This window comes from Aulonocara stuartgranti (assembly GCF_965226115.1).
Source record: "Aulonocara stuartgranti genome assembly, chromosome: 5".
Taxonomy (NCBI): Eukaryota; Metazoa; Chordata; class Actinopteri; order Cichliformes; family Cichlidae; genus Aulonocara; species Aulonocara stuartgranti.
In genome coordinates, this window is record NC_138943.1 from 31,159,875 (window position 1) to 31,176,199 (window position 16,325).

Here is a 16,325-nt window from a genome sequence, read left to right on the forward strand (position 1 = left end):
CATATAGAAATCTGATTGGATGAGGGGAGCTTTTTTTCTTTTCTTTTTTTTTGCTCACCAGCAGCAAAGACTGCTCTGCTTTTGGGAACAGATACCATCCAACAGAATAGTCAATAAAAGAGAGGCAGCAACATTACATAGCTTCACAATAAAACTTTAACTAGATCCTGAGGGTTGTATATCACAACAGAGAGCTTTTTTTCACAGCTCCCCTTTATGTGTCCTTCCCTCCGTGCCTCAGGACAGCTGGAGGCCTGTGCAAGAAATCAGGCATCGTTCAATCACAGCCCAAAACACTTAATCACGTTAACAGATAATCAAGAGGAAATTAGACTAGAGTTATTTTTCAAATGTGTCACACTGCACATAAATCTCTCCTCTTCTCCACAGCAACATAGTGAAGAAATTAAACATTGTGGTGAGCATATCGAAAAGGAAATCTGTGGAACTGCTCATGTGTTACCAATGAAGGGAAATCCAAGCAAATTCAGTGATTCAGGAAGTCTATGTGACATTAAAAATGGATAATTATGTATTTGAGTGAGCTACCCTGTAATATAATCTGCTTGTATAACAAGAAAAATTGAGAAACACACTGTTAGGCCGCTCACTTCTTTCCTGCGGTCACTGTTATCCCTCTGCACGTGCCATTTGATGAGAGCGTGTGGAGAGCGGGCCTGACACTCCAGGAAGGTACTGCTCCCCTCCACCCCGTACTGCACCATCTCCAAAGTGTTCTTACTGGCTGCAGGGCACAGAGAGAGATTTCCATGGCAACCAAAACACTCATTACCATGAGCTCCGTGGAACCAAAATCTCAGTTGGGGCAAATTAGAAAAAAAAAAATCCTGCCTTTGTAATTACTTTAACAGGTGCCGGGATACAGTTATACAGTTAGCAGCAAAAATGTCAACTGTCTAAATTTATTAATAAGGTAACAGCAACCCAGGAGGCACAGGAACACATGTCTTACCCTTGGAATTGAAGCCTCTGCACTGGCGGATGGGGTTCCCGTACTTGACATCCTGCCTCCGGCTACGTCTAAATGGGTCAGACCAGTATTGCCAAATAAGGAGAGAAAAACATCATAAAGCAACTGCAAGCCATTCAAAGCTGTTTGACAATACAGAAATGCAGTAACGTACTCAATGCACATTGAAATTATCACAAACTATCGTCATGTTAACATCTTTAACATCTGTGTTGTGTGTTTTTACTTGTTAAAAGAAGATGATTTATTAGTGTCATCAGCCACAAAGACCGGGACATGAACACAACTGATTAGGAATGCCACTGAAACAGCCATTCAGCCATCCAGGCAATCTCAACTGAGCGCCACTCAACACGCACGTTAGGTCAGTCAGTTAGTTATGAAGTTAGCGTAGCTCATGCTAACAGCGCTGTTGGTGCTTACCTTTTCTGTGAGGCGGAGTAACGGGAGCAGGACTTGCCATCCCAGGCGCAGTAAGGATCTCTGGCCAGACAGCAGTCAGCGCAGGCCTCGCCGTACATGTCACAGCGATGCAGAGCCAACTGGGTCAGCCCTACTGCAGATGACACATACAGCTGTTGCTGTTGAAAGAAAGAGGGCGAGAGAGGTATTTAGACTTTTATAGGAGAACTGCAAATCACACACATCAGGTATGTTTTTTAAAAAGTGCTCTATATTTAGAAAACTACACTTCAATGTAAATGCTGCTGAAATTCCAACATTAAAGCATAAGAATAATTTGTGTGACAGCGTTTATTTTCTTTCACATAAAGACCTAAACCCAGCTGGATGTAATGAGCATCCATCCTAAAACAGCAGCAGTCCCTGGATCATCGGGGGCAACACTGAGCTCATCTCTATCAGGTTGCCATCATAATTTTATGATCAGCTGTTGACATTCATCAGTCTGGCAGGCTTTGTGTAACCCTAACTCCATCTGCAGACTCGTGTCATAACGTGCAGAAGAGGCCAAGTATCTGAATCATTTTGAAAGAAAATACGGAGCTTTTAATGTCTTTTCCATCTTTTCTTTCTTCATTGTCTCCCAGACTTTTCTATGAATTATGAGGGAAGGGGAAAAAAATAACGGGAATACAGCTGTAGGCATGTAGCTTGTGACCTTTTTCGAATCACATCATTAATTTCTTTGGAGGGCGGGTTCCTTTTCTCCTGTGTGAGCAAAGGTTAGGTAAATCAGTTAGTGCAGACAGGCTTACCCTTTTGGACGAGATCTTCATTGTAGTTATAGGAGTGGGGACCTTGATGTAGAAAATGAGAATGGGGAGCACAGTGTGTTACAGTCAGTTTAAGCACAACAGACACACATAGCAAAACAGAAATAAAAAGGAGGGTGACAGAGAGAGAGAGAGCAATCAAAGCTGACCTTGAACACCTCGACTTCCTCCAGGACCAGCTCCTCTGTCTGAAGGTCATCTCTAGGCAGCACAATGACTTTCTGTACCGTTCCCTTGTCTGTGGACCACAACACACACACGTCAGTTACACACAGACATCCTCACACCCCCGCCGCTTGTCAACGGGCCCTTGGATTTCCATTTTATTTTCTCAGCAACCTTTAACAGGAGATAATCCTCATATCAACAGGCCGCACTGTACTCTGTGTTTCTGTCACACGGCTCTCTTTGGTTCCCTCAGTGACACGAAGCTCTGTTCTCCTTGGAACACTGACTGCTGCCGCCATGACAAACCTTTCCCGTCATTCTTGCCTTGACCTATTCATTTGGATGCCGTGAGATGTTCTACAAAGAGTTCCTGTGAGAGGGGACACCTGAGATTTATTATGACTTCTGCTCTAGCCCCGGTGCAGGACTGAAAGGCTGCCTCTGACAGCGGCTGAAAGGACACACATTCCTCCAAAGTGGCTGCCGTCACACGCAGGCCCATTAGTCTCTTCCTCATAATGCACAGACGCACAAAGAAACCGGTAAGGAGGCATCACACACGACATGTAAAGGCAGCATACTGAGCTGTGGCGGCTGTCACACAGGGGCCTTATTAAAGGCTCACAGACAAATCTCTCTGACACCAGTGGGCAAGATTAAGGTGATGCGTATGCTCACTGTACTCCTCCTTCCTCCCTACTTTTCTGTTTCTCCGCTTTACTCCCCCCCCCCCCCCCCCGCTGCTGATCCACCCCCGCCCTCCAGGTACAAATCTCCTGTTGTTTACTCCATGAGAAGACAGCGAGGTAAAAGCCCTTTGATTGGTTAAAGTTCCACTCCAGCACAAAAGGGGAAGAATGCTTTTCTCCTAATGATAAATGATTGCAGGGGAGCCAAGCCCTCCACTTACATGAGATTTATTTCCAGGGGGCTGGGGCATTCTGCTCTCCATTATTCAGTGTCCCACTGACACTGTCAGTCACCATTCCCCGACTCTAATCAAAGGGGTCGCGGGTTCAGACTGACTTCATTTATACACATTCGTTACAAATGACCCACAAATGGAGAACTGGCTCCACGGATCATTTCCAACACATAAAGTTATTGCACTTTTAGAAAAGCACTCACCAGTTCCTAAGAAGAGCACTTCATAGTTGCCGTCTGCAGCTGCCACCTGGTCCACTGTAATAGTGGTGAACTCATAGTCCACGTTGGTCCGAACCACCAGGGGGCGCTTGTGCACTGGGTACACTGCGTTGTGCATGGCAGGGTGATTCCTCATAAAGTTAATCACTTCATCTGGATAGTCCTTAGTGGACTTCATGTTGGGGGTGAACGTACCTCCGGGGCACTGGAAGGGAAACAATAACATTCTCTGCATGAGTACCACAAGCCGAAAAAATTGATGTGAATAAATAAAAAAATGCCTGGTGAAGAGCCTGTCCTGCAGTAATATTTTAAGTTTGCTTATGCTGATGCTTGCATCTAACTCGAGCTGTTTCTTAAGTTAGATAGAAGGCCCTGTTATGCCAGCTTGCAATGGGATTTATGTCCAGGGTCAGCGAGAGGTGAAGCTCACCGTGCCAGGTCGAGGGTAGGGTATCTTCCCGGTGTAGGCCACCCACTGGTAATTAGGTCCCTCCTTGTGGGCAAAGGGGCCATTGAAGACCATCCGGATGTCAGCCATAGAGTACACACAAACTGCCGAGCCTTTGAACACAGAGCTGTGGAGGAAACACAAAGTGAGCCAAAGACAAAAAAAAAAGGGTAACTTAAAAAAGAAGCAGGAACAGAGCCTGCTCAGGATCTGGTGTGGTGCACTAACCCAGAGACAGAGAAGACTCCATATATGACAGGATTTTTTATATCCTGTGTTGGTCGTATGTAAACATCTCCTGTGATGGAAAAAGAGAGAAGTCAGGTCAGTGCAAAGCGCAAGCACTCTTCTTCACTAATATTTACAGTTGTTTCAGTGAGTCCAGTCACTCTCAGCTAGTGGGGAGGCGATGCCTCCCCGGAAGAACCGATGCCCAAAAAAGATGAACTTTCAAGGAAACAGTACATGCTACAGGATTTGAAACCAACCAGCTTGTGTTAAAAAAAAATACACAACTGCATTTTTAGGTCTTGAGCATGGCTATAATAGTTGATATTAAGACATCTATAAAATCCATGTTAGTAGTGCACATGATGTGTTATTTGTTTATTGCATAAACCTGGAAAATCTGTGCCGGTGCCTTATATTGCATGCATTTACACATCCAGCCTTTACGTAATCAAATAAAATGACACACAGGAAATGAATCTACTGTAGTATTTACAAAACTGCGGGAGCTTTTTACAGCTTCAAAGAACTTTAGCAACCACAATATTATAACCTATCACCTAATCATCCCATATGAAGCAATCCAAGCCCCAAACAGGCATTTAAAGTCGAGCTGTGAAAGCAAACAGTCTGGATATCTACAGTCTAGACTGGAGGATTGCTAAACCCCGAGAGATTTCCCAGTAAAATTTATACACGGTTTTCTATCCTTTTCCAGCATCCATAGCTCACGTTTTCCAATTTTAGAGAAAGGAAATATCTCTTCTCTCCCAAAGGAGAACTGCATCATACAGTATGCGTTCAGGCCAGTTTTAGAGGTATTTAAATCATAGATGCTCACCTCCAATCCTCTGACAGCAACAAATAGGAAGTAAATGCATGATTAGTGATGAGTCTCTCTGCTCTTTAGTACCTGGCCTAAATAACAGTCCCAGGAGGCATATTCAGTCTACAATAGGAAATGGCCTTCAGTTTGAAAAAGAGAATGCACTCCCAACCTAGCTGAAAACGACTAGGAAAAATCTTCAAATGTGGCTGTTAGAGCTTGCAACGTGGGAGAATAAGGGTGAACTATAGAAGAAGCTATACCAGTCAAGATTTATGCACTCTCGGTTCCATATAGACCAGCATGAGAAATTAGCTGTCAGACTGTTATGTAGATAGAATGATACATGGGTGAGATAAGCTATCTTTGAATCTGAACTGCAGGGTTTTGGGCTTGTCCACATTAGCGAGGCTGTACAGTCTTCCTCTGGGGACTGCGTGCAGCTGTGAACTCATCTCAGGAGGAAAAGGATACAGCTCAAAGATAGCGGGCACTTTGCCCTTCTTTTTGAGTGGCTACCAGTTTCACACCCATCCACACACCCACATCGCCACGCCATCTTCCACAGCTGCCAGAGGCAGAGCAGGGAACGGTCACGGCTTTAGCGCGTTCACAGCACGATGGGCCGTCACGGGTGTCACACAGCAGATGATCCTTGTCGTGACACCCAGCTGGTGCTGTTTTACTTTCACGCAACGAGATGCAAGTGCGTGCACATGTAGACAAGACAGCACCGAGGCCAACATACAGTAGAGTTATACAGTCGCTAAAAACAGATCAAGGCTTCAGGGGAGAAAAGCTACGTGAGTTCCAATAAAAGCTAGTCTGACAGGACAGGGATGAGTTTGCTCCAGGGAATGTAGCATGTTAATAACAACTAGGAAAGGATCCACATACCACAACCAGCTCTTTTTATTTTCATTTGGCAATAATATCTCAGCCATCACGCATCCAATTTTATTTAAAAAAGAAACAAAATAAAAGAAAAGGTTTTCTGTTTGAGTGAACAATTACTATTCTTCTCTAGCATATCTCACTCCTTCACTCGTTTCCTCTTGCTCTCTGGCTTTTCTTCTCCCTACCTATTGATAAGAAATGCATTTTAAAGCATTGCCTGTATAAAACATAGAAGCTTTATAATGGTTAACACTATTTTAGATCATTGTGGGTCATTTAGGTAAAAACTGAAAGACAGAGCAAAGAAAATGTTACATGTTCCAACTGCAAAAACTCCCAAGGTCTCAGACGTGATTTGCCAAAACGTTCTACATCAAAGACAACAGCTGCTCTGGATGTTTGAAAAACTCCTCAGTAAATGGAACGGTACTTACGCGGGGTAATAATAAGTTATACATTCATATTTTAAAGACTCTTAGAGAATGGCAGGGTTAAGAGTCTCCTCACTCAAGGATATCTAGCTGAACTGAGAACGTGTCCCAGCTTGAAACCATTTTCAGATGCGCAGTTACAGTACTGCTTTTATTCGACATGATAGTGGATGTTTGTGTAAACTTTGGAAAAAGACTTTTCCAAAGTTTTCATGTCACACAAGAGGTAGCCTCAACATAGGTAAATAAACAACACACTGCACAAAAAAGACATTGTTTAGATGTTTATGTTGTAGTCAGAAACATGTCTGGAAGACATTAATAATACAGTCCAGCAGTCATAAATAAAATCTGGATCTGACAAAATGTTAACAGGGACTGAATGAACTGTGGGGGGGGTTTTCTTCTTTCTTGCAGATGTTTGTAGGAGTCTTTCATCTGAGTTTATTACATAACTGCAACTGGATCTGTAGAGAAGTCATCTAACTAAAAGAGCTGTGCGGCAGAGTTTCATTTACTTGAGATTCTTAGATTTATGTTCCGAGCTCTACAATAAAAGGTGCTGGGCCTTTCTGAATGGAAACTACATGTTCTCCCTGTGCCTGCAGGAGTTATCTCCTGGTACTCCAGCTTCCTCTAACAGCTCAAACCTTAACTGTTGGCTGTAGGTGTGAATGTGAGCGTCAATAGGTGTCCCTCTGTGTTAGCCCTGCAACAGATGAGAGGTGTCCAGGGTCTACATGACCCATGAAAACTGAAGAAAATGGATGGGTTTAGTATTTAGTAGTTCTAGTAAGTGGATATTTGGGCAGGCTAGTTACTTTCCCTGTTGTTTTTTTAATTATTTATTTTTCACGATTATAGAAGATGCCTGTTATAGAAGGGGATGTCATATTCATTCATGAGAGTTGCACAAATGTTCTCATCTAACTTTTAGGAAGAGAACATTTTGTTGTATTTCCCAATGATCTCCATTGTGCTCAGTAGTTTAAGGCCCTCTTAACATCCTAAAATTGCCGCTTTTGTCTGCAAAGACTAACTCTCCAGCTAAAGAGCTTTTCAAACATTCAAACTAGACAGTAAATGTGATGCCATTTGCATGAAAAAATTGTGTCCCATTTATTGTCTCCTCTAGGAGTCCTTGGCAGGGATGCTTGCTTTGTGTAGCCGTTCCTTCTCTCTGGGCTACTCTGGCATGCCCGTCCTTGTTCATTCAACAAGCCTGTTCCATTAAACATTTACAGCCTTATTCAAGAAATATCCAAAAGATTCATCATCGGCGCCAAACACTGACAGCTCCCCGGCTCACAGAACCGCTCTACAATGCACAGTGTCTGTTTCAACACCGACTGAACTAGGTAGAGACAGAAGCCTTGTTTGTAACTGCAAAGGCAGCTCATTCCTACTTGTGATTTGTGGGGAAGAGGCTGCACAACACAAAAAGGCCACCGGGTTTTCAAGTGTCACTTTCCAAATCGTTCAGAGGTATAAAATAAATGTCAACAGTAAAAACAAATAGGTGTTTGTTTGTTTTTAACTGCAGTCAGGTGATGATAAAAGCAAGGACTGCAATGAAGAGAAAAAAAACTAGCATGGCATAGCACTGTTCTTTCTTAAAATTAGTTCAAAAGCAACAGCGGGCACACAGAAAATCCCCCTATCAGTCTTTGTCTCCATTTCCAACCAGTGGTGACAGACAGAGGACGAGTTTCCCTCAGACAGTCTAATAGTCTCACAGTCACAGACATTCCTGCTCGGTGACCCCATTCGTCCACCATCAGGCCGCCGTCTCCTCACTCACACACACACATGCACACAGACACATACACTTACTTTTGTTTTAAAAAAAAATCTCGAAAGTAAATGACAACTACAGTGGCGGGGTTATGGGTGTCAGTCCTATTACAATACGGTGAATGGGCCTACCATATGGTTCAAAGACTGATGTGTGTGGGTGTGTTTGCACTCTTGGCAGGTGCTGCAATAGAACCAAACCCTGCAGAGAACTATTGTCTACTCACTATTTCAGTTGCGATTGTACATGACAGAAAATGAAAATGAGCACGTCTCAAATAAATCCAGTCACGCCATTTTTTCCTTTGCCATTCAATACCCACTGTCAGAATGATTAACTGCACAAAGAAGAAGCATGGCTTCTGTCAAAACGTCGGGTGTAACTAAAGTTGTGGGAGGATGCGTAAGTAATGCTGACTTTTTTCTTTTTTTTTTTGTTGAAAAAGTGGAATTTCAGTGTCAAAACGACTACATTCAAACACACACATTTAATTTTTACAGTGTGTAATTAGACCGATTACAACAATTACAACTTGATTTAATACATCAGGTGCACTAACTATTTCAATCATGAGTTAATGACTTCCCTCATATTACTTGAAAAGTGCCAAAAGACTTACGTGAGATTTAGGAAGGTGATCCAAATATGTTTTTTTGTAACTTTTTTAAATGTGTTTTTCTGATTCACACAGCTACACTGCTGATAGAGATGCTAATCTGCAGACTAATTGCTAATAAAAAATAACTGTGAGTTAGCAGCCCCAAATGTGTAGGATGTAAACTGAAAAATAAGCAGTGAGCACCACCGCCCACAGAGAAGGCATTGCGGAGCTTGCAGCACATCTGATTGACAAGGAAGTCTATAAAACATCACCCCACCCCCACCATGTAACCTACTCATTTCCACATCAACAAAAAACAGTGGAAAGAAACACAGCATGATGCGGGTTTACAGTCCTTTGTACTCACTGAGCTCGTCAAAGTGTGTCTCCATGCCGTCGGCCCCGGGCACAGAGCAGATGAGCCTGGCCTTCAGGAAGGTGCTCCACTTGTTGACCAGACAGCAGTGACCTCCGTCGTCGTTCTATTTTTTGGGAAGGGTGGGGGTGGACACAAAAATACAGTTTCTCCATCAGTTGCATCCTCATTAGCCCTCACCCCACCCCCTCCTGATTTAAAAATAAAAAAAAGCCCAGGTGGAGCCACCCACACATACGTGTCTCTGATTTGCAAAGACAGGAAGCTAAGGGGGGGTGCTGATGGGGTTAGGTAAACACAGTTTCCTCCTATTTAGGCTCTCCCATCTGCGATGGAGTGAAGCCAGAATCCATACCAAGATATTTCGAGAATGTGTCACACTTTGTAAGAAATTGTCTTTTTTATAGTAATTTTTTAAGGGTGGCCAACCTTCACTCTCTTTATGCTTTCCCATTTGGGAAGTTGAAATGTTTTCATACTACCATAAATGAACCAAGTGTAGTTTTGGTGGTATGCACGGTGCGAAGAAATGCAAAGAGCATCCAGATGTGTGGCGAAGTAAGAGTGACAGGCCGGGGTCTCCATAGCCCACCGAGAGGGGGATGAGTGTTTGTCTGTCGGGTCAGCACTTGACCCCAAATAAATACAACAGTGAACAACAGATGTCTATTCATATTAATGTACAGAATTCACCTGCTTGCTGCTACTGCTGCACATTCACCCAATGTATATACTACATATATATATGTATAATGTTTTTCCTCTACACCCCCCCCCCCCAATTTTTTTGCACATGTCGAGGAGCGTGTCAGGCTACATTTCACTGTGTGTTATACTTGTATAACTATGCATGTGACAAATAAAGAACCTTGAACCTTGAACTGAGGCGCACGTTTTGTACTCCGAACCGTTCTCATATTCCTGCTGTTAGGCTCACACGTGCACGCAAACTTGTAAGACAGGAACGTTTAATGTGTAAATACAACCAGCTCAGTAAGATGACACAGTGTGCAGGCCTTGTGATCCTGTGTTTTAGGACTACTAGTGACAATATCAGTGCAGAGGGAGATCCTGTGATCAGAGGTCAGAGGGCAATCTGACATACAGAGGGATCCATTGTTAGCATGAAGGTTAAAGACACGTGGAGTCCAGCAAGTTAACAAGAGGTAAATACAAGTCCTTAGCCCATACACATTTAAAGACAGTGGGTGCTTCTCACTGGGAGACTCCAGACTTTTATTAATCACGCTGCAGTTTCTCTTTTCATCAGGATCACACCTCAGTGGAAAAATGCTCCTCAGTGTATACACACCAGGCAGATACGTCCGATACGGGACTGGGTCACAGGAGTCTGGCCCATCTCAGAGGACTTCTCTCGGAAGAAGAAATACAGCTTGTCATCATTTCTCTCGGCACTATCCGGGATGAGGTGTATGTGGACAAAAGTGGGGTCTGTGGGGAGAAGAAGTGGTGAGATGTTTATGTGGACAGTGATCTGGGGAAAACATCTGGTTTGAGATCTTTTCTAAACTTTCAGCCTTTCCTGTTTATCACTTGCTGAGGCTTTCTAAACATCTTCAGAAAACAGCAATCCTTACATTTTAGCTATATTTTATAAGCTTGTTTGGATAGCACGATAAGGAGCTGTGCACAAAAGGCCGCGATCAGTCTTGTGTATCATTTATAGGCTAAATAGGACTGTTACCGTTCAGCCATCTGGAGTTGTACTGATCTGTTCGCATGGCAGTCTTTGTCCCCAAAGTACGGAAAATGGCAGAGTCTGTTCCCATAAAGTCAACATAGACCCCAGCGTACAGTTCTCCATCTGAGAAAGAGAGAAAACACTTGAGTTTCGTGAGATTCCTCGACTCTGACATTATTCCAGCACCACCCTTGGCACGAACCACCAGCTTTTATTTCAAAAAGTATATTTAGAAAAATCATGACGCTCTTCAGTTTCACAACACAGAAGCTAAGCATAACAAAGTCATCATCTGCACATGCGAGTGGTCAGGACGTGGTTGCAACTTGAGACGTAAGCAACTGACATTTAAATGGCTGATAAACAAGGTAAGCCTCCACTGTTCTCATTGTCTCCTAATAATATGTCAGCATTTTGGGGCTGTACTGCTTTAAAACACTATAAGTAGCTTGTATTCTTGTACCAGTACAAAGTGCTTGTTTAAAGGATTAAGACAAAGAAAATTATCTTATGACACGAAGGAGATAAAGATACTCAAGCGTTCAACAAAATTCTCATTTACATACTTTTGGGCCTCTTGTGTGGTAGTCAGACCTCAGCCCACTACAAATGTCTTTTTAATTCTCTAAAATTGATGTGCTCTACAGCTTTTAGCAAACATTACTAAAATAGGAGTATATAGTTCGTTTCTTGGGGATTTTTTCAGCTGCAAATTAACAAACACTTTGCTGATCCGCTGAACACAAACAACAATCGACACTGTCATAAATGCAACTGTATCAATGGTGGTCAGATCCACTATAAAAATTTCTTATTTTTAAAACATTAAATTCATTCATATTTTCTCTTATTTCAGGGTATTAACTGTGTGCTCCTATCAATACAAACTTCAAACTTCCTGAAACAGCCATCAAATGCACTTCATTAAGACATGAGATATGAGCACTCCCGTGTGTGCAGACTGACAAATGTATAAAAACAGCTTTGTTAAGCCACAGGGAGGAAAGGTGTTGGTCTTCCAGCTGTTGTGTGGGCCCCACTGGAGAGCAGGTGTGCCTCTCAGGGCTCTCAGAGATGGAGAATGGAGACAGTAGGAACAGGAAACACTGTTGTACCACCATTATACTCAATGTCATGGTCCCCGGCAGTACTATAGGGAGATTGATGATATATCATTAAAATGTCCACGGATGATAGGATACCTAATGCGGTGGCGCATCGAGCAGTCAGCGGTCAATGGTGAATCTATTTTTGTGGTACAGGGTTCTTAATCCTTATCAACACTAACAACAGTGTCCCTTACATGACGCTAACTGGTGGATGTGGGAGGTAAATCCATCTTGGATGACAGTACTGGTTCCATACTGGTCATCTGGCACTGCGCTAATGCGGGAAAACAGTGCCAGTGATTTACACCCGCCGCCTCGACCCACAGAGAGAAGATCGCCTTTCACTGGTGGCAACTGTGTGGCCTGGACCTGACTAAATGACCTTGGGCAGTGGCACAGAGGACACTGGCTTCATGAGTGAAACAACAGATGATAAGACATTTCATCCAAACCTAATCTCACTGAAAATTGAAAATCATCTAACGGCTGAAACGTGAAAAAAGCGAGAGCACACAATCGTTTTGTTAATATTTTGCTTCACTGACTTTGTTTGAGGCATTGATCCCACATATCAGCACACTGCCAAATTAAGTCAAAGTTTTAGTTTTTCAAATGGTAATACAATAACTGTTTATTTTTTTATTTTTGCATGTCAGACGTATTTAGATTTGAAGCCACTAATTCCTCAGTGGAGGATATAAATATTAATAGTCACATATTACTGAGCCCATTGCAGTCCTAAGAAGGAAAAATTCCTAGTGATTCTAGCTAAACTGTGGGAAAAAGGCAAAGTGACAAGGACACTTGACCTGACCTTGTGGTTATCACTGGCTAACAATAAAAAGCTCTTTACAAAGTATGCCAAACATAAGCCCATTGAAGATCATATAAGGAGAAATGGAAGAAAAGATGAAGAATCCATATGAGATGACACTGCTGTTGCTAGAAGGAACTGTGCTGGACCGTGCCTGTGCCTGCAATCCCATGTGACCAAACCCAGATGATACTTACTGATCAAAGCTGACACGCTGTTGAGCTTCGGGTCATAGGAGCACTTTCCTTTCCCAGATTCTACTTTGCCCGGTTCCAAATGGAAGATTTCTTCCTGAAATGGAAAAAAAAAATCATACAGAGATGGCAATAAATTCAACACTCTCCATCTTGTCACTGTGATTCCCTTGTGTAGGGAAAATGAGGCAGCATATGCGCTGCCTCTGACTCCTGCAGGACCTATAGGTCCTGATGGGGGATGAAGTATCAAAATAATGAGTGTGTGTTCATACAGAAAAAACACATGCAGGAAAAGCGATGGATTTCTAATCCATCTCCATGCCACTCCACTGTAAAAAACAATGTGCTGCGGTGCTGCTTCTCTCGGCATAACAAAGCTGCATGCCAAATATCTCTCAGCTTCTCTGTGCCTATGGGTGTGCAGGTCGACTCGTGACACCTGCAATCCAGCAAAGTGAAAACAAGTCTGCGATGGAGGCTGGATGACTGATGCTCACTGCTCATGGCATCCCAGCACGCAAGCACTGAAAGGTGATTAGCAGGAATTTGCGTATGATAGTGGGGAAAATGAAACAGTGGCACGCAATGACATGTCCTGTAGCTCTGCCGCAAAAACCAGAGCACATCCAATCCCTATTTTTTTACTCCCAGCAGGCCGAGATGAAGACATCTGTGTCGGTGTCCGTCAGCACTTATTTAGGAGCACTGTGCCAAACTCCCTTCACTAGATCATACACGCAACCCTTTACATCATCTTTGATTAAAATCACCACTTGCGCCGATAAGTAGATGGCAGCTTACTCAAAGCCATTCTGGAGAAAAACCCAAAAACGGTCACAAACATTTATGTGTACCGGAGGGAAACTGTGCCCTGAATGTGTTTTTACAACCCTGCTATAAAATGTGACCCTTGAGAAAAGGTTGAAACACGTGTAGAAAAAGAATCGGCCTGAAAAAGAAAACAGTTGAAACACTTTCAAAGTGTCCCACTTCACATAAAGCCCTGTTGTCCTTCAAAAGTCCCTCTCTGCTTTTTAAAGTGCTTGGAGAGCTCAAACAGAGAAGACATGTTGAAGTATGTGACTCTTTTATTTCCTCAGCTCCATAGCTAGTTGGCTACAGATGGCTGGTGTTTGCTCTAAGCTAACAGAGCCTGCTGTGGGAGTGGGTCAGATGCTGACTAGTCCTGTCGCCTCTGTGGGAGAGCCTGAATAACATTCCTACAGAAGGCGGAGGGCTCTTTGGGGTGAAGAACTGCTGGGTGTGACACCCTCGAATGTCTGATATGATGAAGAAGAATGATTCGGAAATCTGCTCTTTACAGCTCCAGGTAAATGCTAAATAGAAATGACCGTGTCATGCATTGAACAGCAGCAAAAGCCTGTTTAATTAAACGTGGGCCGTGTATCTTTTGTTTTTTTTACAGCCGGATCAGCCATTTCCAGTTGATTAGCCAGCTCTCATGCAAAATGTGGCATTTAACACAGAGGCAAAGCACCAAAAGGACAAAGGCTAATAAGACAGGGTGCTCAGACAACAAGACTTACACAAAGGAAATGTGAATGAAACAAGGAGAAAACGATGCGACGTGAAATGAAATGCATTTTCAAATTACACTAAAAATGTCGAGATCGTGCAGGGACTGAAAAACAGTGCATGGAAAATATTACAGAGATGAACAAACGATGGCCAGGTTAAAGATGGTATCGACAAAATGGGCACAGACACAAAAAAGGGGAGCATGCTGCTGGTGATCGGTTCGTGCAGACAGGGCCCGCATCGCACCTTGAGTCCGAGTGTCTCGTGCACCGCACTGGGTTCAGCTGCACGGTTAGCCCTTCCTCTGGCTTGGGCCATCTGCAGATACATGGACGTCTAAAACAGGAAAAAGCAATACATTCTCGGCGTTACACTACTGATGAGGAGGGATCAAGGCCTTTCATGACCTTGCTGCAGATTGCTTGAGCCTGTTTTGACCTCCAGACATGAGACATGAGAAACTCCCTAAACCCTGAACTTCTGAGATCAATATAATACAAGCGCGTAGGGAAAGGATAAAGAAATATGGACGCAAGACTGTGCAGGGAATGCGGGTTTCTTTATTGGACCAGATGGTGGAAAAGGCAACAATAACAGTCCTCTATTCTGTGGTTTTGTCAGTAAAGGCTGTCACAGTATGCCACATACACACCCCTAAAATCTGCTGGCACTGCAAAACATTTAGCTACGAGTCTTTAAGCGCATCTTAGGAATGTTTCTTGCGATGGTAAAATCTATTGATAGAAATCCATCTGAATTAAGAATGACAAGTGTTCCTACAGTATGTGTGTCAGGATATGTGTGTGTACATGCGTCCGTGCAGAGTTTACCCCCTCTTGTTTTTACAGTTGTGGTTAACTCCACAGACCAGCTGAGAAAGGTGCTCAGGGGTGTATGATTTGGACCTGTCAGTGTGACAGAGAAAATAACAGCCCTCTCATTAATCCACTAGAACTGGAACATTCCACTTGCACCCCATAATGGGAGCTCCCACTTGCAATTACCCAGCATCTCACATGGTAGAGGCTGGCGGGTGGCCTGGATGGATGCATGAAGGGGTGGAAGGATAGGTGAGTGACTGGGTGGAAGCCCTTCATTAGTAACAAGCTGTATGCAGCAAGGGGCTCGAGCAAGCTGTGCTCGCTGTTGCGATTTCTCTGTGATCACAAGGGAAAGTCAAATGGGAAATTTACTTTTTATTTATTGCCTTTTATAAAAGTCCCCTGGTCACAATTAGGGAGCGAGTGTGATATTTAAAGGAAAGTGAGGTGTTAAAGAGGAGTACGGCAGCGTAAGCGGACTGGCTAGGTTTACGAAATTCAAGAGGTCCCATTAAAGATTGAGACTAAACAGAGTAGCTCTAACGGCACACTGGGGACAACAGCTGTGTGCTGGTGAGGCTGGTGTGCTGGCTGCTTCGCCATATGGGGACACAGGGTACCACAAGCAAGCTTAATGATGGAGCAAAATCATCATAAAGGGAGCTTAGTGTAGGGCGGATGGAGAGTAAGGCAAACCATATCATTCATGATGTAGATGGAGGAAGTTTTTAATGCTGCTAAGATCAACTTCTCGGCCTCTACATTCCTGTAATTCTAACCTGAGGTTTGCGTCCGCGGTTGACAAAGGTGCAGACCGGATTGTAAGCTCCTGTCCCACAGACGTACAGGTGAGTCCGGTTCCATGGCTCAATTAGACGAATGAAGTTTGCACACTCCTCCTGGAAACACAGACATTGAAGGAAATTAAATAGCAGTTCATAGTTAATCTTTACTGCCAGACCTCCTGCTGATTTACTGAATGCTCACTGATTCTTATT

The 16,325-nt window shown here is 43.4% G+C and overlaps 1 protein-coding gene across 4 annotated transcripts in view; it reads right to left on the reverse strand.

Annotated features, from left to right (window-relative positions):
- The window catches only part of LOC309706952 (semaphorin-3F-like), a 59,119-nt gene that overhangs the window by 4,028 nt on the left and 38,766 nt on the right, over nucleotides 1-16,325 (reverse strand). Inside the window, exons 5-18 of one of the 4 annotated variants that reach the window (XM_082533981.1) lie at nucleotides 16,107-16,226; nucleotides 14,753-14,842; nucleotides 12,968-13,061; nucleotides 10,851-10,970; nucleotides 10,458-10,597; nucleotides 9,137-9,251; nucleotides 4,220-4,289; nucleotides 3,974-4,118; nucleotides 3,523-3,745; nucleotides 2,376-2,464; nucleotides 2,209-2,250; nucleotides 1,415-1,572; nucleotides 974-1,041; nucleotides 612-745 (exon numbers count right to left, since the gene is read on the reverse strand). In XM_082533981.1, the coding sequence (XP_082390107.1) occupies nucleotides 612-745; nucleotides 974-1,041; nucleotides 1,415-1,572; nucleotides 2,209-2,250; nucleotides 2,376-2,464; nucleotides 3,523-3,745; nucleotides 3,974-4,118; nucleotides 4,220-4,289; nucleotides 9,137-9,251; nucleotides 10,458-10,597; nucleotides 10,851-10,970; nucleotides 12,968-13,061; nucleotides 14,753-14,842; nucleotides 16,107-16,226 (1,608 nt within the window). Of the gene's footprint in view, nucleotides 1-596; nucleotides 746-973; nucleotides 1,055-1,412; nucleotides 1,573-2,208; nucleotides 2,251-2,375; nucleotides 2,465-3,522; nucleotides 3,746-3,973; nucleotides 4,119-4,219; nucleotides 4,290-9,136; nucleotides 9,252-10,457; nucleotides 10,598-10,850; nucleotides 10,971-12,967; nucleotides 13,062-14,752; nucleotides 14,843-16,106; nucleotides 16,227-16,325 lie in introns of all 4 variants that reach the window. The other 3 variants (XM_082533980.1, XM_082533979.1, XM_082533982.1) reach the window with 3 other exon arrangements.